Genomic DNA, 27,482 nt, shown 5'->3' with positions numbered 1-27,482 from the left:
ACTCTTTGGGAAGGAAAAAAATTATGAAATGTTTTTTACTTCTTACAGACTTACATACCAACATAAGTGCCAATTCACAATGTATATCAGACGGTCCACCTTGCCATTCTGTTTAGTGTTCCATCCATTTTCTCCATACACACTTGAGATCAATGCTATCTGTACATCACAAAACTTTCAAGAGCATGATGCGTTGCGATGGCATTGCAAGTTTGGAGGAACATTTAAAAATTCTACTGCGGCCAATCCCTTGAGCATCTGACATCAGTGAAAAATTATCTGCAAAAGAAAGTCCACTGATCGAAATTATGTCCGGTGAGAACTCTCCGATGCCTAAATCAATGAAGAGTGAACGAACAATAAGTTAAATATAGAAAGTGACAGTGTTTGCTCAAAAATATCTTATTCCTTGTCTGTTTCTTTACCTCCTCTTTATAGATGACTCGGATGTAACTGTCGAGCATGTGCTCCTATTTTTTATGGCACTAAGGGATAGTTATCCTAATTATCGGACCATAATCATGGAGTTAGAGGGCCATTTAATCAACTAACGATCGTGGCATGTGGTTATTACCCACGATTATAGTATCGTGATTATATATTTGGTAGTCGGCCATTTGATAGTCGGCCGTTTGACAGTCGACAGTCGGTTGTTTGACAGTCGGCCATGATGACTTTGCTTGGGTCAGATGATTTTGGTTCGGCCATAATAACTTTGCTTCAGTCAGATGGCTCTCATGAGAGCTGAATTCTGAAAATTTTTTTTCTTCCAGAGCCTCCTCTCTTGGGATCTCTTAACTCTTCTTATATAAGTATGGAACAAAGGGTCGATCTCAAATATGGGAGCTGACATAGAATCAGGAAGAGCAAATCTGATTGTCCCAATAGTTGCCCCCCACTCTCAAGTTCAAGATGGCTTGACGTGTTGGACGATGGGAGTCAGCGTATCTTCTGTCATAACTTCGAGTCCCGATTCCATAGTCATTTTAGTTGATAATGAAAGAAATTTTTCTTTTGTTACCAGATCTTAATCCAACTTTGTATCCTTCAATTCGTAATGAAAGAATTTTTTTTTGTATTATCTCTTTGAATATGATCATCATCCATCATAGATAACTATTGAATATTTTCTGACTGATCGGAGTCGAATCGGTATATTATTATATTCTTTCGATCGATCGTAGTTGAGTCGGTATATTATTCCATTCGACCGTAGTCGAGTTAGCATATTATTCCGTCCGACCACAGCCAAGTCGGCATGTTGTTCCATTCGATCGGAGCTGAGTCGGCTTGTTGTTCTATTCGATCAGAGTCGAGTTAGCATGTCATTCAGTCCGACCGTAGCCGAGTCGGTATGTTATTTCGTTCGATCGTAGTCGAGTCAGTATGTTGGTCCTATTGAGATTCATTTCGATCCAGAGATCGATATTTTTCTGTTTTGGCCCTTCGGGGCTTGAGTCGGAGCTGGTATTTATCGTCGAATCATCTTTGAGCTGGAGCTCTTATTTATCGTCGAATCATCTTGAGCCGGAGCTTAGTGTATCATATTTCAGTTGTTGAAAATCAAATATGTCGTTCGAATATATTATGTCGTAAGGACAACTTTATTGAAGATATAATCGTAAATTGTTCACATTTCATATCTGAAGGACAATCATTCCACTATAGAGGAATATTATTGTAGATTGTCCCGTTGATCTGGAACATGATCGTAAGTCATTCCATTATAGAGGAGCATAGTTATTATTTGAAGGAACTTTCTGAATCATCGATTAGGATCGATTCGTCATTTAGAGGGAGCTTTTTGTATTGTCAATCACGATCGATTCATCATTTATAGAAGCTTTTTGAATTATCAATCATGATCAATTTTTCATTTAGAGAAGCTTTCCGAATCATCGATCACGATCGATCCATCATTTGGAGAAGCTTTCTAAATGTACATCGTCATTTTCCCTTATCAGCTTTATGGGAGTGGAATAGGTGGTGATCGACACGTTGAGATTGATGGGCTGAGTGGTGTGGCCAATCCCGCCAATGAGACTGTCTTAGAAATTATGCCACCATCGATTGTTGGTTATGTCAAAATGAGACAGCCAATGATTGACGACGGCATCGATTTGAAAGAACGATCGAGGATGGTGGGGCTCCCTTAATTGTTGCTGTGGAGTATGGGGCTCTACGTTCTGGCTTAGACAACCTCTTCCCACGAAAAGATCGCCAGCCATTGTTGATGGATGTTTTCTAGGCTTTTTCTCTTATCATTGCTCTTTCAGAGTTTGTTTGCCCTCCTAGTTGGCGCACCAATCTATTACGACCAATCCCCTGAAGCGCCTGACGCCGATGAAGAGCTACCTGTAAAAAAAAGTCTACTAATTGAAATTGTGTCTGACGGAGACCCTCCAATACCTAAGTCAGTAATGAGTAAGTGAACAGTAAGTTGAGTATAAAAAGTGGCAGAGTGCTTACCCAGAAGTGTCTTATCCCTTGCCTGTTCCTTTATTTCTCCTTTATAGGTGACTCAGGTGTAATCGTCGAGCACGTGGTTCTGCTTTTTATGGCACTAAGAGGTAGTTATCCCGATTATTAGACCATAATCATGGAGTTAGTAAGCAACTTATGCCCACTAATGATCGTGGCATATAGTTATTATCCACGATTGTAGTACCATGATTATATATTTGGCAGTCGGCTGTCTGACAGTCGACAGTCGATTGTTTGACAGTCGACCGTTATGATGCTGGTTTGGTCATGAAGATGGTCAATCGGTCATGACATGAAGATGGTCATTAGCCATGAAGATGTTGCTTCAACCATGATAACTCAAGTTTAACCATGATGACTCTGATTTGGCCAGATGACTCTGGTTTGACCATAATGACTTTGTTTCAACCAGATGACTCTAATTATAACTGAATTCTGAAAATTTCTTTCCTTCCAGAATCTCCCCTTTTGGGATCTCTTGACTCTTGTTATATAGATATGGAATAAAGAGCTGATCTCGAATATAGAAATTGACGTAGAATCAGGAGGAGCAAATCCGATTATCCCAACAAACCAGAAATTAACCAAAAAAAACAAAGGCAAACAATCATCTAAGTCATTAACCCAGTGCTCGTGTGAATTTTAGTCAATGCGTTATTTTAGAGAGCTTAACAGGAAATCATTTTGAGTGGCTCGTTACTAAGCCTAAATGCATTTTGTCTTCTAAACTGCTTGCAAGTTTTCCCATAAAAAGTATATAAAAGAACAATTCTCTTAGCACAAGCACACAGTAGTACAAAATTTATTTCTCAAAAATGGTAATACAAAATTTTGTGAATATGGGAACAAACTCATATGAACTGATGGCATCACGTTTTTTCAGCAAAAGCAAATAAACATCCATTTCTAAATCTTCCTTCACGACTGACGATTAAACACTCTAGGCTGCCAACAGACTCAGAAACGAGCAGTAATCTGGGAGAAAAGTGCCTTGAAATCTGTCGTTGGTGTTCCTGTGCCCTCTGGCTTGGATGCTAGATCAAATGCCTTAAACTTAGCTTCTTCAAACAGCAGCGCCTGTCCACAGAGAAAATATTTGGATTCCCCTTAGACGCAGCTGAAGCACAAACAATGTCACATATTGCATGCATATATGTTACTACGTAATCTCTAAATGTGGTTAGTTATTCCAGTGGATCACGTGTATTCTTCATCTAGTGGAAAAATGGAACATTAGGAACTCTGAAAAAGCAATGAGCGGTCGCAGGTCCCATATGATAACAGCTATAGAAAATTGTATGTGCCAGTAGCTCAGCTTCCATACCTGAATGCAGACTTCTGCAACATCAGCCCGAGCAATTGTTCTAGTCTCTGTCTTGAGTAGTTCATCGTCCTTGCCCACTAGCAATTCCCGCAGGCCCCCATCTTTATCCTGTAATCCTCCGGCCCTGGTACAAACACCAAGACATGGGGTCATCAACTGTTGGATAACTGGTTGTCAATCATGTTTAGAATATTCATGTAAGATTTCAGTTGTGTTATCGTTGAAGTTTGATCCTTCTAAATTCAGGCAAAACAGAAATATGTTTTTCCTTTGAAAGTGTCGCTAGTTTATTACTTCCATAACGAACAGTCTTTTTACTTGGGACTAGGAATATGTTTTACCAACAATTGCAAGAGACTTCATGCGTAAGTTTAGGAAGCGAAGAATTTTTATCTCATATTCTAACCACCTAGTAGAATATTAACACCATCACAGTGTTATTCATGAAATACTCTTCTTTAACCAACCATGACCATAGCCAGCAAGCATAATTCCAGTATGAAAAAAAGTTACATGTTTCAATAGGAAATGATTTGTAAGCAATTAATTAGATTGGTAATTCCTACTATAACACCAAGTGCCATTTGAAGTTGAATTAATTGTCGCTGAATACACGAACTGTTCAAAGGACATGCATATATGGAACTGTAGAAAGGCATCTCCAGATGGACATATTGACTGACTTGAACGTATAACTGCAGGAATCCAAAGCAGTCATAGTTTGTTAATCCATGCTGTAAAAAGCTTTACCTTATAATTGTGTATGGTGTTCCAGATTCTGCTAAATATTGTTCTGCCTTCCGTTTCCACACCTGCAAAAATGTGGCAACATCATCAGCATTCTGCTTTGATGGATCTAGTTGATGTCTCATTTCTGGTAATCCTCATAACCTTTTTTGAAAACACAAAAAGTTCAGAAGAGTATCGTGGATGCGAACTAGTGAAAGGAAATCATGCTTGTTGCCTTCTCAACTTCTGCTCACATGCGTCATGGTTGTACTACAATGGCAGTGACAAGATTTGGGCCTAACATTTATATCCACAAAATTATTTGAACAATAAAAATGATAAAAATCAGAAATTTGTATTGATAAAATGGAAGCTGGAAAGCTTCTTGTAGGTTCTCTCCCATATGCCCTAATATTCTTGTTACGTAATGTGCAAATGGTTATTGAAATAAACCCCTCAAAGGAGTGCACTGAAAAGCAAATGCTGAAAGTGGTTGCAAAGAGATGTGAAGCAGCTGAACTTCAACAGGCAATCCACAGTATAGAGAGCACATAAATCTTCAATAATTTATAATTATTAAGAAATATTAACCAGGATGCATGCTTATATTGTTCTTTAGAGAACCAGTTAATCTAATTGATGGAACATGTAGGCCCTGAATCAACTATGGCCGTTAACTTACTAATGAGATAGGGAGGACCAAAGGGACTGAAAAATTGTCAGCAATTGGTGTTCCATCAATGTCATATGGGGCATTGCAAGTGTTACGAAGAAAGCACTGCACATGGTTTTCAATTGTTTTGCTTCACCCTCACTCAGAAGTTCTTAGCACAATCAATCCTTGCCTCTCTTAACTGGCCCATTATAAGCATTATATATTATCTGAAATTCGCAGGCCCCTAAGCTGGTTCTAGAGATGAAAAGTTCTACAGGTGTGAGATGGAGCCTCATAAGCCAATTAAGACACGGAATGACTAGCTAGAAGAACAATGCCTTCTCAATTGTGTATATTAATTAAAATACGTGCTTCTGTTTTTATTATCAATCAGCTAAAACTTTTATAATGAATTCACTAATTGTATACACGATGATAGTGCAGGAGTCTGTGTCAAACATCAGAACTCCTAAAGAAAGTATGCAAATTAGATACAAAGATGGAGGGGGTTTCCTTCCTCAATAATATCAAGAAAATTACGAAGAAAACAAAACTTAAATAAAATAAGTGGGAGGAAAGGGGATAGGATCAACTTAACAAATGACACTCAAGAGGAAATATCAGATATGAACATGGACAGCAAACCTAACTACTTACAAGTATATTCCCATTCCCAATGTTGTTCAATGGATTATTGACATCTGTTCCACCCATAGACCCGACCAAAACAATCTGTTTCACACCAACAGCTTTGGCTGCACAAAAAGAAGAAAGTCAGAGAGCCTAGCAAAGAATTTAATAATCAAGCTGAAATGCCCATGTGGCTGCTAGGCAGTTCGACAAGGAATTTCCTAGAGCAATGGTTCTTAGTTACCACAAACAGGTACAGAGAAGCACCTCTTATAAAAATAAAGTGAGAACGGTGGGGAAGGGAGGGAGAGAAGCCTTACCAGCATCTATCTGGTTCTTCTGACCAATCCAATCAACCTTAGCATGCCAGGAACTTAACCAATAAATTAAGGGGAAAAAAGAAGCAGAAGTGATGGTTCACTAGAAATCAAATGTGCAATTCACCTGCTCGGGGTATGATCCATCCTCAAAATAGAATTCAGGCCTTTCACCTTTGCTTGGATCAAACCCTGGTTTCATCTTTGGCACAGCACTTGTCAGGATTATGAGTGCATCAATTCCTTGGACAGCAGGAACAATACTTTCAGCATCTCTTATATCACCTACAAATACATCATTGGCACCCCCTATTTTATTTTTGCTGTCTTCTGTCCTGACTAAGCCTCTTGCAATGAACTGGTCCGTCCTCTCTTTCAGTTTCTTGTAAACAATCTGGCCTGATAAAATTCCAGGTTAGACACAAAAACAACTTATAATGCAGTAAGGATTGCATATAGATTATGTCAAATCATGCTTATAAATTGTTGCCAATAGTTCATTCTTTGGAATTCTTCAGCCTTACAAAAAATACTTCAGCATGCAGAGAGTTTTTGACATTCCCCATGATCAGCTGCCACTAGCTCATTAAAGGATTAAGGTCTAGCCTTGTATTACAGGATGGAAATTTAAGTTATTGTCTTTTTTACATCTATTCCTTTCAACACAACTTTCATCTAGCCCAAAAGGCCAAACAATTGGCACCATTGCACCAGCACAAACAGTTGGGAGATACTGCATCACCTTGCCTTAGTGTTTTTCTGCTCGCAGCCAATCATGCAGGAAGCATCTTTAGTAAATATAGAAATTAGAGCCAACAAAATATAAAGAGAGACTAAACATAATCCACCTTCTCCCTAAAGAAAGCTCTAACCTTTTGAAGTTTAATTTAGTGCCAACCTTTCTCCTTTCTTGTCTGCCAATTTGTACCTAGCTCGGTGAGAGCTCATTATGAAATCATGTAAGTTCATTCTACCCAACAAATTTATCATACCTATGCATTGTAGGGATTTTGTGGTGCCCCCATAGCCTTGGAGGTGACCACAGGTGGAGCTGGATTGATAGGCTCCTGGTTCACTAGGATGGGACTGGTCCTAGGGTGGAGGCGGAGCATAGCTTCCACAGGCTTGAGGTTCAGGCGACGAGGATTTCGAAAGGCTTGGTTGGAGATCCAAATACCTGAAGACACAAGATGGAGTGAGATACTAAGGAAAGGCTGAAGACTGCGGTAGAAGAGCAGTTTCAGGGCATTGGATCGACTCAATCTGGGAATGAGTCGACCAAGTCACAGGACGTGCCAGAAAGAGAGAAGTCTCGGTGTTTTGGCATGGCACGGAAAGTGGATCGACTCAGTGCCAAACCGAGCCAACTCAGTCCAGGTGGGTCGACTCAGTCCCAACTAAGTCAACTAACTGGGAACAGAACTGAAAGTGCATCGTTCAGATTTTCTGCAGGTTGCTAAAAACTGGATCGACTCAGTTCTAGTTGAGCCGACCCAGTTCATACAGGCTGAAGATGTATGGGAGTCTGTTTTGGTCTGAGATCAGATTTTGATCTTAGGAATTAGGACCTTGCTTTGTGAGGTCCTAAGGTGGCTAACTCAAAGGTTTAGACTGAGAACAAGTCCAAGGGATGAGAGCATATGAGACATAGGCTCGGTGAGTGCTTTCATGTATTGGGTTTAGCCAGAAAAGTTTTTCAGTTGAGGTTTATTAGGATTTGTATGTAAACCCGGGGGTATATAAACCATGTATGATAACATTTTTTGCATGGAACTAATACAACAACTTTTCTCCCTCAATCTTTCTCTCCTTCTCTCATGTTTTGCACGCCTAAACCCTAGTCACCATCTTTAAGGAGGGATCCTTGCAGCCGCCCCTCTTTGGTGTGTTGCTGGTGTATTTCTTATCCCACGTACTGGAGTTCGTCTGTATAATAACTGGTATTAGAGCCAGGTGGAGCTTGGAGAAGGAAGAAGATGCCAAGAGCTATTGAAGAGCTCAGCGAGGTTCTTTGTCAGGTTTTTGGTCAAGATATTTTTTCTTCAATCAGATCTACGTTGTTTGTGATCGTGGTTTGAGACATAATGAGCAGTGGAATGAAGATCGATTTTGAGAAGTTTGACGGAAAGAAAAACTTTTCGATGTGGAGAACTAGAGTAAAAGATCTGTTGGTTCAGTAGGAACTAGATCTGACTTTGGAGGAAAAGTCAGAAGGGATGACAGATCGTGCTTGGAGTTCTCTGGAGAAGAGGACCTGTTCGCTGATTTGATGATGTTTGGCTGATTTAGTGTTGTACGGTGTGCTGGAAGAGAAGACGCCCAAGGGATTATGGTCAAGGTTGCACACTCTGTACATGGGGAGGAACATGTGCGACAAATTCATATTGAAGAAACAGTTCTATAGCCTTCGGATGGAAGAAGGTGGAGATATACTAGAGCATGTTCAGCGGTTTGACCAGTTGAGTACCGATTTACTCAATTTGGGTGTGACTCTAGAGGAGGAGAACAAGTCCCTGATGTTGCTGTGCTCGCTATCCGGAAGCTTTGATCCGCTGGTGATAACTCTGTTGTACAGGAAGGAGACACTGGTTTATAAGAAGATAGTGTCGGTCCTTCGAACGAACGAGCAGAGGGAGCGGATGGTGAGAAGTAGCATGAGGATTTTCCTAAATGCCATGGCTGCCAGTTAAAGGCCTAGGAGGGGAAGGATAGACGCGAAACAGCGGGGAGGCAGAAATCTTCAAAGAGTAATAGAGAGGTACGATGCTATAGGTGCAAGAAGTTAGGGCACCTGAGGAGAGATTGTCTACAGAGAAAGAAAAAAGAAAAAAAGTTTCAGACCAAAGTCATCCAATGCAGTGGCTAAAAACGATATATCAGATGACTTACTGATGTTATGGGCTGGACACAGGGAGGATGCAGATCATTGGGTACTGAACTCGGCTAACTCTTATCACTGTACACCTCACCGGACGTGATTTATTTCTTACACAGTTGGGTGAGGGGCAACGAGTGATACTTGGAGATGGAAGCTCTTATAGTATTGCAGAAGTGGGTTCCATCAAGCTGAGGATGTTTGATGGGAGGATGCGGACATTGATAGATGTGCATCATGTCTCAGATCTCAGGAGGAGCATAATATCACTTCGGTACTTGAAAGAAAAGGACTGCACTTTTAGAAGCAATTCAGGAGTTCTGAATGTCTCCAAAGGTGATAGGATTGTGATGAGAGGGAGGAGGCTGAGGAGTTGTTTGTACCAGTTGGAGGGATCTGTTGTATCCAGAGAGATTGAGGTGATTGCTTCAGCTATGGAGGATCAGCCGGAGATCCAGTCGGTGCAGATTGGACAGTTGATGATATGCTTATTGGATCTGCCAGTTGGGTCGCCAGATCATAGAGAGGTGGAGCAAAGAGGATTAGTGTGTCTACATGTGGAGGAGCACCGGAGAGAGGTTCCTTCATGGATGATGAGAAAGTCTATTGCAATGGCATGGGCTCTAGGCAGGTAGGTGTAGATGGAGGTGGAGTTTCTTAGTTGCTCAGGTAGTGGTGAGCGGGCACCAAGAGTTGGTCTAAAGGTCTATGCATCGGAGGTTGATGCTACAGCAGCGACGGAGGACCCAGAGACCTATGAGGAGGCTTCCACCAACTTGGACCATAGGAGGGTCGGAGGCAGGAGAGTAGAGCTGTAGTCACTTCAGGAGTTTCCGATGCTGCGGCAGTGCATGTCACAGGGGTAACGGCGGTCACAGCCGCTGAGACAGTGGTGATCGGAGCCACTGACGGAGCAATGGGCAGCTATGGGCTACGTCGCTGAAACTGCGGCTGTTGGAGTTGCAGATGGAGCAGCGATGGTCAGAGCCACTGGAATAGCGATGGATGGAGTCACTGGGTGTTATGATAGATGGAGTCACGATGGCAACAGCGGATGCAGCTGCTGGATCAATGGTAGACTTAACCACCGATGGAAGGACCTCCAAGAGAGGTGCCCAGACGTAGGACAAGATTTTCAGCCATAAAGAAGGCGGTGACAGTCTTTCGAATAGCTCTAAGGCTGAGGTATACTGCGGTGGCGAGGAAGTCTGCATAGTTGGTTTCACTCCTCATTGGTCAGATCGTGCAGAGGATCGGAGTTCGATGAAGAGCGGAGATCGTCAAGACTTTGGGGGGATCAAAATGGAGATTGTAGGGATTCTGTGGTGCCCCCATAGCCTTGGAGGTGACCACAGGCAGAGCTGGATTGATAGGCTCCTGATTCACTAGGATAGGACTGGTCCTAAAGTGGAGGCGGAGCATAGCTTCCACAGGCACGAGGTTCAGACAATGAGGACTTCGAAAGACTTGGTTGGAGCTCCAGAATCTGGAGACATAAGGTGAAGCGAGATACCAAGGAAGGACTGAAGACTATGGTGGAAGAGCAGTTTCAGGGCATTGGGTTGACTCAGTCTGAAAATGGATCGACCAAGTCGCAAGGCATGCCAGAGAGAGAGAAGTCTCGATATTTTGGCATGGCACAAAAAGTGGGTCGACTCAGTGCCAGACTAAGCCGACTCAGTCCAAATGGGTTGACTCAGTCCCAACTGAGTCGACTAACTGAGAACAGAACTGAAAGTACATCGTTCAGGTTTTCTACAGGTTGTTGAGAACTGGATCGGCTCAACTGGGACTGAGTCCGGGAGTTTGTTTTAATCTAGGATTAGGTTTTGATCCTAGGACTTAGAGCCTTGATTTGTGAGGTCCTAAGGTGGCTAACTCAAGAGTTTGAACTGAGAACAAGTCTAAGAGATGAGAGCATGCGAGACATGGGCTCGGTGAGTGCTTTCATGTATTGGGTTTAGCCAGGAAAATTTTTTAGCTGGGGTTTATTAGAGTTTGTGTATAAACTCTAGGGTATATAAACCATGTATTATAATATTTTTTGCGTGAAACTAATACAATAGCTTTTCTCCCTCAATCTCTCTCTCCTTCTCTCGTGTTTTGCACACCTAAACCCTAGCCGCCATCTTCAAGGAGGGATCCTTGCAGCTGCCCCTCTTTGGTATGTTGCTGATATATTCCTTGTCTCACGTACTAGAATTTGTCTGCACAACATGCATCTGTGGCTCCTCTAAGCCTGGTTGCCAAGATTCTGGTGAAAGTTCTGCAAAGCTGCAAACCAAGCTAGTACACCTATAACCTTTAACTCTTTCAATCCCTTCTTATTTGAATTCAGAGGTATGAGTATATGATTGTTCCCTCCAAGTTCTGTAAAGCAGGTCAGCAACAGCTTTCACCTCCTCTCACCGGCTACAGCAAATACCAAACGTACTCGTAGTGCAGCAAAAGGACCATCGGATTGTGTGTGTCTGCATTTGTCCGTATCAAAAGCAACAGCATTCACCCTCTTCTTGTATATATGTATAACTTTCCTCTCCATAATAAAGACATGTGACTACTGTGACTCACCCACAATAGTCTCCTTTTTACTCCAAAAAAAAAAAAAAAAAAAGGCAACAGCCCTTAATCTGTCATCACACTTGCTTGGTTATGATTATTGGAACTGCTAATTGATGCCTTGATCACGATTATTTTTTTATTCAACAAAGAATAGGCAATAATTAGAGGTTCTGCTTTCTTTCTCTTCACAGAAAGCAGTACTTAAGATTCCAGTACTAAGATAAACATGATAGGAAACAGAAAGCCTTCTATTAAGAGTTTATTATAGACAATCGCATCTCATACATGCTCTATCTTGGTGGTAGATCATCGTTTTCCCGATTGGACGACCAAGAATTATGGATATATAGCCTATGATTATGATTGCCATCTTGTTACACAATGTATGTCCATTTCAGTTAATGTAATGGTTACAGAACCTTATAATTGATTTTTCTCCGGATCGAATTATTTATTATCCCTTGTCGTAGAAAGAAGAAATCCTTGATTCTTCTCTGTGAACAATAAGAGGCCAATAACTCATCACCAAACTCAATAACGAAGCAACCACGGCCGAGAAGAAACTACAAAATTGTTATTAGAAAAAACAAGAACAAGTTCCGATGCCTAGGTAACATTCCACTCGAATTGAAAGAAGAAGACGGAGAAGCGGGCAGTTACCTGTTCTACCACCAGCGCCGGTGACGAGGACGGTGCTCGGAGGACCACCCGCCATGGCGCGAGCTCCTAAATTCCGTCGTGGCTTCTTGGATGGGGAGGAGCAAGGTGGAGGAGATAAGAAGGCAGCGGATTTCGCGGAAAGATCGCGAGAATCGAAGAAGGGGAAGAGCTTAGGAGGGCCGAAGAAGAAAGAGACGCGCATCGCCATCAGGGACAAGGGGAGAACCCGCTTCCATGAGAGAGGGAGTACTACTAGTAACACCTTATCTTCTGGGGGTCTCGGCGCGCGCTGGAGAGGAAAAGCCTTGAAAACCAGACTTAATCGACACCCACTTGCACACCCAGTCTTTAATGCGGGGACCCAACCAGAGGTGTCGTCCACGTTCACGTGACTCCAAGCCTCTGCTTTGAACGCAAGAAAACTAGCTGTACCGTATGAGCCAAATAAAATTATAATACAATGATATATTCGTTGCCAAATTTTACATTAATTAGTATTATATTTCATGTACCAAAGTCATCCGTATGAAATATCTATATACGATCAAAAAAATATGATACATGATACGATCAAAATATAAATTTTTATATCGATAATCATGCAATTGGTATCATATTCTATGTAACCAAAAAAATCGATATATATATATATATATAAAAGAAATGTATACTTACATATTTATTCCAGCAATTATGCAACAAACTATATCATCACAAGAAAAACCAAAGAATCCATTGAACACAAATCAATATAATTATACATATAGATGATTGCACCACCTACTCTAGCATTTTAAGGGCCGAGGAGATCTGGAGAAGCTGCATGTTTTTCTATATGTGCCACGTATTGAGAAATATAATTCTAATTAATTATTGAGTATCGTCCTTTTAATAACTATGGAATGAGATTGTTGTCCAAATAAGGATCTGGTGGGGATTTTCTAGTCTTTCTCTTATTGCTACAAACTTTTCATTCTTCAGTTCCATTTTTTGAGCCATTTGTCAGTGCAATGCATAGTGAACTATATGAGAGTTTTTAACATATTGGAATGACACTATTTTCATAATACCCCATAAGAAGCATGCCTCTTCCTTTGCACAACTTTCTTATAATTCCTTCTTTTTGATAACATAAGTTTGTTAGTTATTCATTGCTATGTAACATATTCTCACTTCCTCAAAAGTTTCATGGTATCGGGTGGGTGCCATAACTTGCAAAATGTTTTCATGCTCCAGTGTAGCTTTTAGTCATAATTAATTAACACATCATCCACCATACTTACATTTTTTGATTGACAAAATCTACGTTTCTCTAGCTTCCCAAATGTCAAAAAGCCCAACTAATGCGGCTGTTACATCTCTTTGTTGTTGATGATTGCAGTATTCCAAAGATTATGGATATGCTCAAAGATCATATGTGCAGATATATAGATGCTTCCCACTTTCTTCTATCAACAAGGTATAATCTGTTCTTCTATATCTCATGGCTTATCTGGATTTTTTAAACTTCAGCTCATCTACGACATGGAATTAACTAAGCACTTTCCTCTTGCTTTTCACTCTTACTAACAGATTAGCATGTTTAGATAAATTTCTAAGATATGATGGATGAACTTCCCATCATTTTAATTTTATGCTACATCCGAGACTGTTGGCAGAAAATTAAGGAACTGTCATTGAAATTAAAGCCTTTGGCCCAGTGCTTGTGAAAGTTTATAGGATTAGACTTACAAATCATTAAGATGGTCTAGTTCAATTTCATAGTCAACAGAATATAATTGCAGACTTCTTTTGTTTGTGTCCGTAATAGGATCTTCCTTAGGATTTGATGCTTTACACTCCTAGAATTCATTGAAACTATTTGATTTCCTGTATTTGTGGATATTTTATCTTTTTAATAGTATCTTTCTCACTTATTATATGAAACTCATCCTTCTCTGATGGGAAAATAAGATATCTGATATATTTGTGGAAGCATGAGGAAAGTCCTCATCATCCACTATGCGTAAATACAAGATAACACAGCATATAAGGACTCTCAGTGGTATATGGAATTCGAAAAGATAGACGAGACAAGTCTTCTGATTATACGTTATTGTTGTATGATAACATGCACTTCTATTTCATCAAAAAAATTCTTGCACTGACCTTATCCAGTTAGTATCTTCATCAATGAGCAACCTGCTACTGAACTAAAACTGCAAATCCTTGTGGCTCACAATTCGGGTCCTCAAATGAACTTACCATTGTCTTAGTTATTATATCTCATTTTATTTTTTTCCATAGGAAGTGATATTTACCAGAAAGAGAAGGCTTTGAAAGCCAAAACATCATTTTTTCATAGATCCAGGATCTCAGTCAGTATACTCTGTCATGATTTGATTAATCTATTCTATTAATTCCGGTTTCTTTGCTGTTGTGCAGGCACATCTGGAGAACGGCGATAGAAGTATGTGATTGTATATCTTGTATATCTTAAACTAGCCATGTTATTAATCATTCTATTTGTTGTTTTTATGTTGTCTTTACTCATATTTGTGTTTGATGACTTGAATATTTCCAGTCATAATGCCACAATCTGCTCTTGACTGCCTTGGTAAGACTACTATACTCGATACTTCTCACCTTCTATTCCACATGAAGATACTTATATCACATATTTCGGATTTTCCATATTAATAGTTTTGTACCACAATAGATGCATATATCATCTACAATGATGATGCATCACGATTACCATGTAATCATAAATTTCCAGCGACGTAAATTCTAATTAACTAGCATCTGCTTCATCTGCTGCAAGAGAACCCCAACTGCTGGATGCCAATGGGATTATGGATAAGCTCTACTTTGTCTAGCACTTCATCATCTCAGTCTTCAAGAAAACTTGTGTTTGCCTCAAACAGAGGCTTCAAATTCGAAGGAGACAGAAAAGTTTGTTTTTTTAAAATTAAAGTTCATCGACGAATATGAATATGAGATCTTACAAATGATGTTTAGCCTGTGATTTCTATGTGGCCGTCTGATTCTTTAGTTTCTTGTTCATAGATATTCAACAGCCAGCCAAATGTGGTTCACACCATCTTCCAACTACATAATAATTCATGGCAGCTCTGGAATATTGGCTGTGTAATGTCATATTTGCCATCTTTTCTCCACAGGCCTCTGCAACTATGCTGCCGCACAAGGATGAAGAACACAAGTCCAGGGCATTCACTGGGAGGAAATATTCATTAAAAGGATGACCAAAAAGTTCCAGCAGTTTGCCATCATCTATATATCTCATTTTCCCGAGGCATTCTCACCTCCATGCTTTTAGAATTTCAATGTGAAGAAACTCTTTTTTTATTTGACTAAAACTCATTGTTGAAAGCTAGGGAATGTATTCCTCCCCTAAATACCATCTGAATATTCCTACAAGATTGAGCTGAAAATCCTACAGGAGTCGGGCCTGGACTGTTCAACACATACATTCTAAGCTATGTGCACATATTATTATGTCTAATATTATAGAACAGGAGGCCTAATCCAGCCTATATCAACTGTACCTCTTCAAGTAATTTAATAGGATGGAAAAGAAGATCTGATGAGATCATTCTTTTTCCCTTTGGGATTCGGGCTGGCCCATTTTTAAAAATTTCTATGAATATTATGAAATGGGCCTTCCCTAGCCTATGATCTTATAATCCAATTGGATTGCAATAGATTATCCAAACTAGCTCTTAGTGTTTTTCTCTATTAACTTATATGCTCACTGTACATAACGTTCATAACTCAGTGCGCCTTGAGGAGGAGGCATGTTGCTCTTAGCCTTGGACATGTTTGCTGCCATTTGCTGTTTTTGCAGTTCAAATGCATTGTTGGATCAACATTGTTATAAAAGAGTAACTTTCAAGTGCCGATCTCTACAATCACCTCTTTACATGAGACCAGATGTTTCTCTTCCCCTCCCCAATCCTCTTATGTATTGATTTGATTATGTCAAGGATTATTTCAGAGGGAATATAGGCTTGCTGGAAAAGGAAGGAGATCTCTTAAGCCAAATGCCTTTCATGTCCCATTCAAGTGGTTTCCACAAGACAACAACAGAATGGTGGCCACAAGCACACTAGATAAAAGGAAATCTTCACAATAGGCCATCCAAACCAACTTTTGGAATTTGACCTAATAGATGCAAAAAAGTGATGGCCATAGGTTGCTGCTGAGGAAAGAATTGCCTCAACTCTGTCAAATAGATGAGTGTGGATACTGCATACCTACACATCTATGTTGGTCTGACAGGACTTTTCGACGCTTGTGATTCAGCTCTGCGCTTTTCCATGATGCATTCCTTCCAACAATGGGTTATGTCTGCCTTCCACTTTGAATGGTGAAGACTTGTTCAAATCCTCTACAGTCAACAGCACATGGAGCGATCTTCTGAAATAGGTACTTTGGCGCCTGATGTGGATGTTTTGTGGTCCTTAACATTTCACTTGCTTTATATTTATTTTTTCTTTCTTGAAGTTTACAGATCTTAAAAATTATGATATTGAATCAATACCTCCAACCAGTTATTTTGATGGGTAATTCCTCTTCAATTCCGCAACCTATATGATGCATCTGTAAAAATCAATAGCGTGAGAGTGTTATGAAACTATGGACAATTTCATCTACCTAGATTTCAGTAGCAAAATACTGAATACTAAATTCATATAGTGGGATGTTGTTAACATTTTTGCTTTGGTTCGTTAATTAATAACATGATATAAATTAGGGATCAGATAATTGGAGACATACATAAAAAAACGTACAAATGACCTCATTTTGCCATCACATGCTTCAATCTAGTGTTCAAGGTGTTTAGTGGCCAGCTGCCCATGACATGCTAATGCAGTCATCAATGATGACAAATCACCCATTCACAGCATTCTTATGCAAGAGAACCACACAGTGAGTTTAATAACCAGTTTCAGCTCTTGTAAGCACCAAATTATGTATACTAGATCTTTGTTGCCACATATCTAGTGTTATATGCAAATTTGATGACCACTTCTAGGCTTACCGGCAAGAGACCGAACACATTAATATTACGAACTCAAGAATGGTATAGAAGGATGTGGTTAAACTAATCAAAAGCTTGCAATATCATCTGAATTAACTTATAGTAAAGACCTAGAGGTTCACATCAACGTGTATTATTAGTTGAGTGGACCTATTTTTTTTGGGTGGGGGTAGCTTAGGGTGACTGCAATGGCCATTTCCTAGGGGACGATGCTAGGTTGTGCTTCCGTGGTCGGAAAGCAGGCCACTGAAAGTGATTGACCTTTGTTTCTTTTAAAAAACTATTAAGTGGCCTAACACAAACAAGCATGAGTACGCACAACGTAGAACCAGACATTTTGTGCCTGGAAAGCATTCAGAAATGCCAAGAGGAAAGAGTAAACAAGTTTGGAGGACATGAAAATGATTTCTTGGCACTAAATGTGTCTTTAGGCTATAGAACTGGACATAGCACAGCTCATGGCCTCATAAGAGAGGGGAATCAATTGGAAGCACTAGTTTGGCTGTCTAGATTCTGATAGCGAGTTAATCTTAAGTCCATTGGTTGAGATGAACTTTCAGCAAATTAGGATTTACTGTTTATGGTTTTTTTTTTTTTTTTTTTTTTTTTTTTTTTTGTGTGTGTGTGTGTTACCCAATCGGTGCAGCAGTCTATTTCTTTGATGATGGTAAATTTGGATTTTGGACTGGTTCTCAGTTTGTACATGTTATCATTTTTCAGGGATCATGCAAATCTTTCCGGCCGGTGTCCAACTTTGTTGGATGCCTCTGAGGAGACTGGTGTGATTAAAAAAGCCATCATGTAAGGCTGTGAAACAATTTCAAAATGAAGCTGTTGCCACAGGAAAGTAATGGGAAAGAAAGTTATTGATTTTTGAATGGTTGCGGGGTCTATTATTAAGAAAGAGAGCCTCCTCACTCACATTCACATGACATCCCATTCAAACATGTGCAGAAAAAGAAGGATTCAGTGATCACAAGCGTGAGCATGGTTGACCTAAATCCAGGCGTGTGGTATCAACCAAAGCACTATGAGCTTTTCAAAGAAGCAACACTACTACTTAACATAATATAACATCACATGCACTGCCCCCGCTTTAATCCAGCCTAGTTATTTACAACCGTTCATGCTAGATTGATGCTGTTCAGAGGTCATTGTTTATGAAACTCGTGAATGAGATTGATGCTGTTGAAGAGGAAAAATAATACTTGCACGTAAAAGATTCGATGGTTCACTACCTTGCATACCGCAGAAAAGTGACCATCATTACTAAAAACCACTGATTAGGTATGACTAATTCGGCTTTCCTTGTTGTCTGCTTACACGGTATAGTAATGTAATGTTTCCATTAGCCAGTTAAAAACAGTCAGAGACTCAGAAGTCACTAATGATCATGGCTTGTCATTGTTGTGGTTCTTATTTTTAAATAGTAGGTGGTGCTAATTTAACAAATAAAACATGACCCATGATAGAATTCAGACGTCCATCATACAAATGGTTTATTCAGATAATGCAATTTTGAAACTTTGTTTGGTAGCTGGGATTCTTTATATTTAGGGTGCATTACGGCATGCATATTGAGGATATTTATACTATATGCCAAACAAGCTTGTTAAATAGAATGGCCGTGGCTGATTAGTACTAACTTTTTCACGTATATACTCTGCCGTACAACTTTTGAAAGAGATAGAGATTAAAAAAACTAAAATCATGGGCGACAAAGATGAATAAAACACTTCCTAAGATATTTGTAGATTTATAGCTTGGTTGGGTTTGCTCAGTGAGTTCAGTGAATAGATAGGGACCATCAGCCATGTCAGAACTGTGTGTTTTCTGCTGTCGTTGCTCCAGATGGTCCTCAATCCTTTGGGACCTGCATAGCCATTGGAACACAGCTCATGATTCCCACCTATTGACGGAGGAAACTTTTTTTTGATGTGAATAGGAGGTAGTAGGAAGCTTCCTCCAATTTATTCAACGGACAAAGAATACAAGGTGCTCTATAATAGAGTTCTTAACAGAATCTGACAATGGAAATTCAGCTTACAAATACATTGCTAAATGAGAAACAGAAACAAAGACAATAAGAAAGAGCTGTTAGCTATTGGGAGGGTGAGCCAATGACTGTGGCCTAATCCATAACTCTTGATAATGAATCTGAAATTTAAAAGAGCCCAGATATCTCTAATAATAAAATGATTGAAGCAACTTCAGCAAAACCAAGAACAGAGAATTTTTCTTGTTCAGAAATATGCGGTTGTTTCTCTCTCTCTAAATCTTCCGGCAGACGGCTGCAAAAAGTTGATGTCCCACCTTCTTAGTCATCTTGGCTGTAGAGAGAAGCCAGAGAAAACTTATAAAGGAAAAGCATATTCAATTGCAATTCATGGATTGGCTATGGAGAGAAGCCAGTGAGAGTGGTTTAGGCCTTGAGTGGCCAAGGGTCTGAAGGTATGGTGCCATGGGGACCACTATACAGCTCAATTGTGGAGCAGAGTGCATAGATCACCTTATTCCTTAACTCCAAGCAGATGGAACTGGGCAAACTGACCAGGTGTTTAGGGAGTATGTAAACTACTGCATGACCAAATTGAAAGATATGTAATCTACTGCATCGCCAAAGTGAAAGAAAGAACTACTCAAACTCCTTGGAAAATCTTTTTTATGTTTCTTTTCTTTTCTCTCTCACTAAACCTGTAGAACATTTTGTGATTTAACTAAAGTGGATTTTTTTTTTTCCTGAAGAAAATGATGATTCCATGGTTGCAGTGGATAACAAATTACCGCAGCAGTGCATATGAATTGGATACCAGAGAGTAGCAATGACTTGAATTCTCACAAATTGCAGTTCGATTGCAAAGGAGAACATGCAGTAGAGGAAATTCCTTTTTGCAATTTAGGGTGCTACTTCACACACACACACACACACAGCGCAGCAAGAGAGGGAATGAAGGATAAATTAATTCCAAAGACAAGAAACCACCTTATCACTTCATATTTCTTCAACCAGAATATGATCTAATTTGGCCTGAAGACTTAAGGACATTGTCAAAAATCCCTTGCACTACCTTGGCACATGATGGAGAAAATAAAAATATTTATTTCTGAATACTAGTTACATGCATATCAATTGATAAAATGGGGGGAAGCATGATGGTTTCCTGCCCATTCCATACAATTCTCCTCCTCCAACCAAAATTACATGGATAGACTAAGAAGAGCTCGGTCATGAGGATGAGTTCCTTCCATGAAATCATACAACATCTTCTCATTCGATAGAAATTACATGGAAGAATTGAACATTAAGCAGTCACAGATGTCTCGATCGCAACCTTGCCCTCATATCGAACATTCTCTGATTTTTCAGCCTCCTCCCAGAGCTCAGGCAGTGCTTCCCTGATGTTATGGATGCTTTCCAGTGCATGATCTGCACCTTTAACTCTATGTGACTTGCCGACCTGAAACAAACAGATTAAAGAAGCAACCGATCAGATAACCTACCTAAAATCAATCCAATCCCAACTATTCCTAGGACAGAGACCAAAACTTGAATCAAGCAGCCATGGTAATGAATGGGCTTACCAGTACCGTGTGGAGACCGACGCCTTTGCCTGACTGGATATTGCGAACACTGTCATCAAAGAAAATCTGGAAAACAATTTGCACCAATACACTATTAGTACAAGTAACCAAGAATATGTGCTAAATTCAATACAATCCCTACTATTCCTAAGCGTTTTATGATGGTTCTATCAGTTTGAGCTGACATGCAGCAATCAGACTGAAAAGGAAAAAAAAAAAAAAAGGCCACTAACCGTTCTTTGAGGGTTAATGTTTGCAATTCTGAGGGCATGCTCCATCGCATCTATGGATGGTTTGCATTGGATTGGTGTCTTTGGTAGCTCAGAATCAGCAGCGGGCTGAGAGAAATGCTCAACGATGTCGAAGATGTTGGTTGTGGCTGTTGTGTCGCAGGGTGAAGATGAATCACTTGGCGGATTCAGAGTCTCAAAGCATATAATTCCTTCGAAACAATCTTCCAACCCCAGCTTGTTTAGTGCTTTGGCAGCATGGATCTTATCAGCATTTGTGAAAATCTGTTTTATGAAAGCAAAGACACATGCATCAGATTACAATAAATCTTAGGAAAATCTTTTACCGTTCCATGCGACAGTGTTTGAGAAACTCACCACTTTGCGTATTGGCAGGCCCAGCAGAAGATGTCTCAGAACAGGATCTGGCTTCAGCTTGTCATAAGGTAATCTTCCATGAACAAAGCTGTTGAATAGCAAAATAGATGTTAGATACAAACAGATTGTCACAAAATCATTGATATCAAACATAGTGACCGCCAAGAAGGAAAAATGTAGAATTACCCGTGGTAATCATCATAATTAAAATTGTAGCCAATGGCCTGAGCAACATATAGAAGAAAATGGTATAAGGAGACAAGCACCATAATAATTTTTAAGACGGTGAACAGAGAAAATATTACTGAGCGTACTCTTAGACCGGCCATGGTTGTCCCATAGTGCTTGTACAGTAAATTACACATGTCTGGGATCTTGGTCTCCTGAATCCCAAGCTTTTCGACCATATAATCTGAACATAATAGCAATACTTATGAGTCCAGATACCCACTATAAACATCAATCAAAAACAGAGAAGTGAAGAGATACCTTCGATGTTTTTGCGACACGCAGTTGCCATGCCAGAACTATAAGGGTACAGAGTATCGTCGAGATCTATATGTTGTAACGAAATCGAGAGCTAATTAGTACTTGCGGGCCCAACTAATATGTCTCAGAACAAAACTTGGAAGCAGAATACATACCAAACAGAAGGCACTCGTATTTAGGCCTCTGAGCCTGGCAATATCGGCCCTCGAATTCCATTTCAATCAGTAAGAACTTCAAAATTAGAACAAAAGAGTCTCAGTAATACCGAACAAGGTCAGCAAAATGGAGACGGGAAGGATGATTATTTTTCTCAAAATATAACATCCACTCATCGAAGAGTGTGGACGATATGTAGTTTTTCTTCCTCAAAATTATTAATAATAACATGTAGTTGCATTAAAAAACCTCTCACCTTTCGGTAAGAGAAAAGTAAATCCAGGCCATTAAAGTGCGTGACGAAGAACTTTTTGACAACCTAAAGAAGGCTATCTCACAGCCAAAAAGATCTAATCTTTCTCGAAAGAAAAGAAAATTGATCTTTTAATTCTCCACCATCAGTGCCTCAGAGATTGCTATCTCGACACAGAATGCATTTGATTAACTAGCGAAATAAAGCGATACATCCACAAAAGTTATAAACTTTCTTCACGAAACTAATCTCCGTCCAGAATTTTCTCAGAAAAAACAGCAATATTTTCATCCGAGGCCAGGGATGAGAAAGGTACCGGATTGAAACGGCCAAAAGATCCCAGACGCTATGCACTAGAGGTCAATAGAGACAGCGCGGGATCAAAAGAGGGCACAAGCTAAGGTTTTTCTTCGCAGAGAGGAATGAGGAAATAGAAGGGGGGAGGGGGGGATGGGAGGTCGGGGTCCCGGGTTTTAAATAGGCAAACCGTTGGCCCCTCTAATCGAGATTAGTATAAAAAATTCCGAATTAATTTTAAATAATTAGATTTAAGATATTTTTAAACTAATTACGAACATAAAAAGGGAAACCGCCGGACAAGGTGTTTCCGATACATGGCCCGCCCGCTCTCGCGACCTAATTGGTTGTCCGGTAGCTCCTATATCCGAACGAACACGCTTGGCTGTTCGAATAGGCTCTTATCTTGGAGTTATTTAGGAACCGGCCTTTTCAGTGGATTTAGAACTTTTAACGTGGAACGAAGGAGGTCAACGGACTGCTGTCCGTTTGGAGATCGGACGGCGTACGGGGTGTCCGAGAAGACGCATAGGAGGGCGTACTCACCGGGTAGCTTCCTTATTCATATGTCTCCCATGAGAGGCCAAAATAATTAGGTGACAAAGGTAAGGACCAAGGTTTAAATTTCATAGTCTGTGGGTCGGCAGGAATGAGCTCGATGGTGGAGTGGCTGGGCAAACCTTGATGGAATAATATTGTTAGGTCATGATTGCCTTGGGAAACCGTCCAAGTGATGTACACCCCTATTTGTGGGGCTTTGGACGATGCAATACCAATTAATTCTTCAGGGCGGTCGTAGATTTTTTGCAATTTCTATGGCGTAAATTATCTTTGCACCTTTTGTTAAAGGCTAATAATATAAGGTGGTGCAATTTAGTTACCAATCAATGTGTTTAAAATGACAATTCTCTAGCATGTTGTGGTGTATGATCGAATTTTTTTGAATGTTGCCTGCTTCTGCTAATTGTATCAATTTTCTTTGTGCCATGTTTCTATAGAAGTCTTTAAATATTATTAGGCGGCACCATCTAGTATGATTCTCTCGTAAGCATTTTACATTTTTTTTTATTTGTTTGACACTTGTAAACAAGTAAACTGAAACAAGCAAGTATAACAATAACCATCATGCCTCATCCTGAATATTTTAAGCAATTGCTGTAGTAGAAATACATGAAGAGCTGAGGTCAGAAAATTTATTGAAGTTCGAGCAATTGTAGATGGCTTCTAGAGATAGAATATGCATGGATAATTTTTTACTCTGGTGGAAAACTAGAAAGAATTTATCAGCAACAAATGAAACAATGTAGGCGGTTATCATCTACTATAAACAGAAAGGAGTAGCGTACTACCCACGTTTGAGGGAATCCAAATCCGCATCCTCTCACGTGTAGAACACGTGCTGTAGATGGGGGCCTTTTTTTTTTTTTTTTTCAAACTTCACTGGCATGTGGGGACCACGTGGAGAAGGACCCATTCATCACAGGAAGGGCGTCAAGAGTTGTGTTATACGGAGTGATTGCGGTAAATATTTTCCAATGCTTAAATTCTGTCGTATACTTTTTTGAAAAAAAAAAAAAAAAAAGGAAAGTTAGCTCGGGCCCATGCGATGCCTCAAATGATAGAGTGTTGTTTGGGAAAACCTCATCTCTGGGAGAGACGCGTGTGTCGTCCACTGAGGACCACGTGTCCCTTTGTAAGATCGATTGGAGGACAGAAAAAGGAAAAATAAATCCCTTTCGGAGAAAAACCATGGCGTCCAATTTAGTGGAAGCTCTCAAGGGCCGCTGAAGTCATTTTTAGGGGCAATTATTGTAGTACAGACGCTGTGGAGTTTGACATTCTAATTATTGGACACACGTGGCAGTTGGATGAGCATCAAGTTCCCAACAGAACTTATGGTTTGACAAGGAAGACACGTGGCAGAAATCTCCTAATGGAGATGTGATAAAGCCGCTGATGCAATGATTGTGGACAATCTTTAGCTTTCTATCGGCAGCTTTGTTCTGGCGTCTAAGAATGACCTTCTCCCTAAATTTTTCTTCGACTCCAGCCTCCTCTGGTGTAAGTTTATCTCCGGTGCTTGAAACGCGTAAATGAGAGACATCCATTCTAAGATGGCCCTGAATTCAAGTCATTGCCTGTAAACTATAACAATTCTATTAGTAACAATACTAGCTTGACTACCTGGTTCTTTACTCAAAATATTATTGATAATTAATATTTATTTGGAGAAAGATTTTTAGATAATTATTAAATAATTTTTTTGATTTACTACCTACTTAAGTCAGACTTTACCTTCTTCCTCTGAATTACTGTTGATTTCTAGAGAGAGAAAGAGAGAGTCAATCATGATTGATATTATGAAATTTTAGGATAGTTTTTTTTTTTTCATATTCAATATTTCGTTTGTTGTTTTTCATGAATATATTTATATTCATTTGATTTAATTTATCTGATTTATAAAAAAAAATGATGTTTCATTAGAAACAAGTGCGTAAACGGAAGCCTCAAACTTACGTTCACGTCTCCAAACAATAATTGCAGTTATATTTGTCATCATTTGTGTGCCAAGTATGCTTCTCTGCCCCAAATAATTTGGGTGCCATTATACGACAGATAAGGTGTACACCATCATCTATGCATGATTTAGATTTCAATACTTTTCTTTTGAGAAAAAAAGCTCTTTGACTGCATTTAGAAAACGAACTTAGAGCCAAGTTATATGATCATAGCCATCTATATTTTGCAGTATGATTATGATGCAACGGCGTTTGTGATGCATGATTGCATGCATCACATAGACCCCACTGGTCGTATAGCTCGACTGGAGTTTGATTTTAGTGTTTCTTAATAATAAATAGAAATCGCTCTGTGGATTTCATGATCGACAAGTGGCCATCAAGTAGAGGCTCGGAAGGGGACATAAAAAAAAATGGTGGTATAAAAGCAATAAGGCCAAGTTGTTCGATTATTATTATTTTTTTCTTTCAAGTGACACCAATTATTCATGCGTATCCTTGTGGGTATGTTTCAAGATATAAAAATTAATAAGATCCAATTATAGGTACTGGTATGGTGTCTTGATTTTATTTTTCTAGATTTTGTTTGATTTACAGCCCTATATGGATGATGCAGACTACTCAACAACCCTATACATCTTCCTGCGGCGTTCAACTTGCTGGCAAACATTGAAAGGCGATATGAAGAAGATCTATGTATTGATGAATATAAGTTATTGCTGAACGAATGATTAACAATTGAGAATATTTCAATTTTTTTATGAACATTAAAGTACCTTATATAATTTTACTCGTTAAATAATGGTTAGGAAAGAACTAGTGTTTTGTCTGGTTTATAGGCCTAGGATTAGGCCATAATCTAGCTTAGATCTACTTCTGTCTTGTGATCTCAAGTCCCGTGGGAACCGATGATTAAGTCAAAAGAAGCAAAGTTTTTGTTTATCAGATGGAACATATATTCTTTTATGTTTCTCCCTTCTAGTGTGGACTATATTTTTGATAAGATTAGTATCGACTTGAAGACAATTATTTCGTGAATGAAACGACACATGAGATGAAAGGGAGAAATTGGTTGCTCAATTGGCATTTTTCAGCTTAGGGGAGCACTTGCTACCATGGATCAAAGGTTACAATGATTATTAATCAGAACAGGTGTCGATTCGTACGTTCTGCACTCATGACCTTACAATTTTGTGCTTATTTTCTATTTTGGAACTGAATATTTCTGCCTTTGGAATGTTATAGGTTCAAAATATTCTCTTGTTCTTATCTTAGAGCTTTCTCACGAAATTATATTATTAGTATGTGTTTTTCAAACAAGAATTTAAAAAAGATAGGATCGAAGCATCATTTTTATCTACGTGATCGAATATAATGCGCGTATAATTTTCGCATATCGTAAGGTTACAGACCTGTCTCCCCACTAATAATTTGAAAGGGACCGACCTGACGTCGCCCGTGACAAACGACTCAACTCTTATCTTAGTGATCGTTTTTATATACTAAAAGTATCACGTGAGCAACGTGACACCGTCGGTTGCCTGGAGTCGCGTAGCGGGCAAGGAACAGGGTAAGACAATTCGACAATTACAATGGAGGAGGAGGTGGTAGACGACCGTGGAGAGGACGCTCTTTGTATCTTCTTTTCTCATCCATAAGAGACCTTACACCTCTGACACGGTATTGGGTCTGGAGGCCCTTTTCCTTTCCCATAGAATTCTATCCAAAGCGCTACCGGCTCCACAAATTCCCAACCGAGGACCCATCATCTCACTGAAGCCTTGGATGCCATCGGCCGAACCCGGCAGCCAACTGGCCTCGACAAATCATTCAAAGATAGTAAGACTTGCACCTAAATGTTATGACGCTAAACAATGGAGCCCCAACATGTGATTAGAAGGATTTCAGATCTCAATGGAAGTGGCTCAAAATAGATTCGGCGAGAAAAATATAAGAGAGCAAACAAAGCATGACAACGAACAAATAGACTTCCGCTAAAACAAGTTAAAACAAAATTAAGGATGAGCAACACACAACTGAAAGACAATGGCCTTGAAAAATTCATGATCAGGACGCAACGATGTACAGTGTATCAATTAGTTTTCTGATCGCCCCAATCATTCACACTCCGAAGGTGACTAATTTTCTAATCTCTACCATTTGTTCTAATCTCCACAATCATTCACTCCAAAAAACAGAATGGATGAGCTCCCCCGGGGCTAGGGGCTTTCTTTTTCCTTGTCCCACCATGCCAGCCAGAATAATTGACTGGGGATATTTCAGCTTTACGCAAACCCT

The 27,482-nt window shown here is 39.6% G+C and overlaps 2 protein-coding genes across 3 annotated transcripts; both read right to left on the bottom strand.

Moving 5' to 3' along the window:
* Nucleotides 1–3,253: 3,253 nt before the first annotated feature.
* On the bottom strand, nucleotides 3,254–12,491 carry LOC105044383 (uncharacterized protein At5g02240). Its single transcript, XM_010922250.4, has 7 exons — nucleotides 12,237–12,491; nucleotides 6,267–6,538; nucleotides 6,143–6,179; nucleotides 5,850–5,947; nucleotides 4,559–4,620; nucleotides 3,809–3,932; nucleotides 3,254–3,561 (listed from the first exon to the last, which is right to left on the bottom strand). Exons 1-7 carry the CDS (start codon nucleotides 12,442–12,444, stop codon nucleotides 3,442–3,444), a joined length of 921 nt encoding a protein of 306 aa, XP_010920552.1. The 5' UTR covers nucleotides 12,445–12,491; the 3' UTR covers nucleotides 3,254–3,441.
* Nucleotides 12,492–20,362: 7,871 nt separating this feature from the next.
* On the bottom strand, nucleotides 20,363–22,818 carry LOC105044382 (uncharacterized protein C24B11.05). 2 transcript variants are annotated; one of them, XM_010922249.3, is made up of 9 exons: nucleotides 22,685–22,818; nucleotides 22,115–22,190; nucleotides 21,960–22,025; nucleotides 21,785–21,882; nucleotides 21,657–21,694; nucleotides 21,471–21,558; nucleotides 21,096–21,377; nucleotides 20,863–20,928; nucleotides 20,363–20,738 (listed from the first exon to the last, which is right to left on the bottom strand). In XM_010922249.3, exons 2-9 carry the CDS (start codon nucleotides 22,173–22,175, stop codon nucleotides 20,583–20,585), a joined length of 855 nt encoding a protein of 284 aa, XP_010920551.1. In that variant the 5' UTR covers nucleotides 22,176–22,190; nucleotides 22,685–22,818; the 3' UTR covers nucleotides 20,363–20,582. The 2 variants fall into 2 exon arrangements, with proteins under 2 accessions (XP_010920551.1, XP_029120221.1); XM_029264388.2 differs by lacking the exon at nucleotides 22,685–22,818 and adding an exon at nucleotides 22,372–22,531.
* Between the last annotated feature and the right edge of the window lie 4,664 nt (nucleotides 22,819–27,482).

This window comes from Elaeis guineensis, chromosome 5 (genome assembly GCF_000442705.2).
Source record: "Elaeis guineensis isolate ETL-2024a chromosome 5, EG11, whole genome shotgun sequence".
In the NCBI taxonomy this organism is placed as follows: domain Eukaryota; kingdom Viridiplantae; phylum Streptophyta; class Magnoliopsida; order Arecales; family Arecaceae; genus Elaeis; species Elaeis guineensis.
The sequence above is the reverse complement of the archived record's forward strand: the minus strand, read 5'-3'. Positions and strand labels throughout refer to the sequence as shown.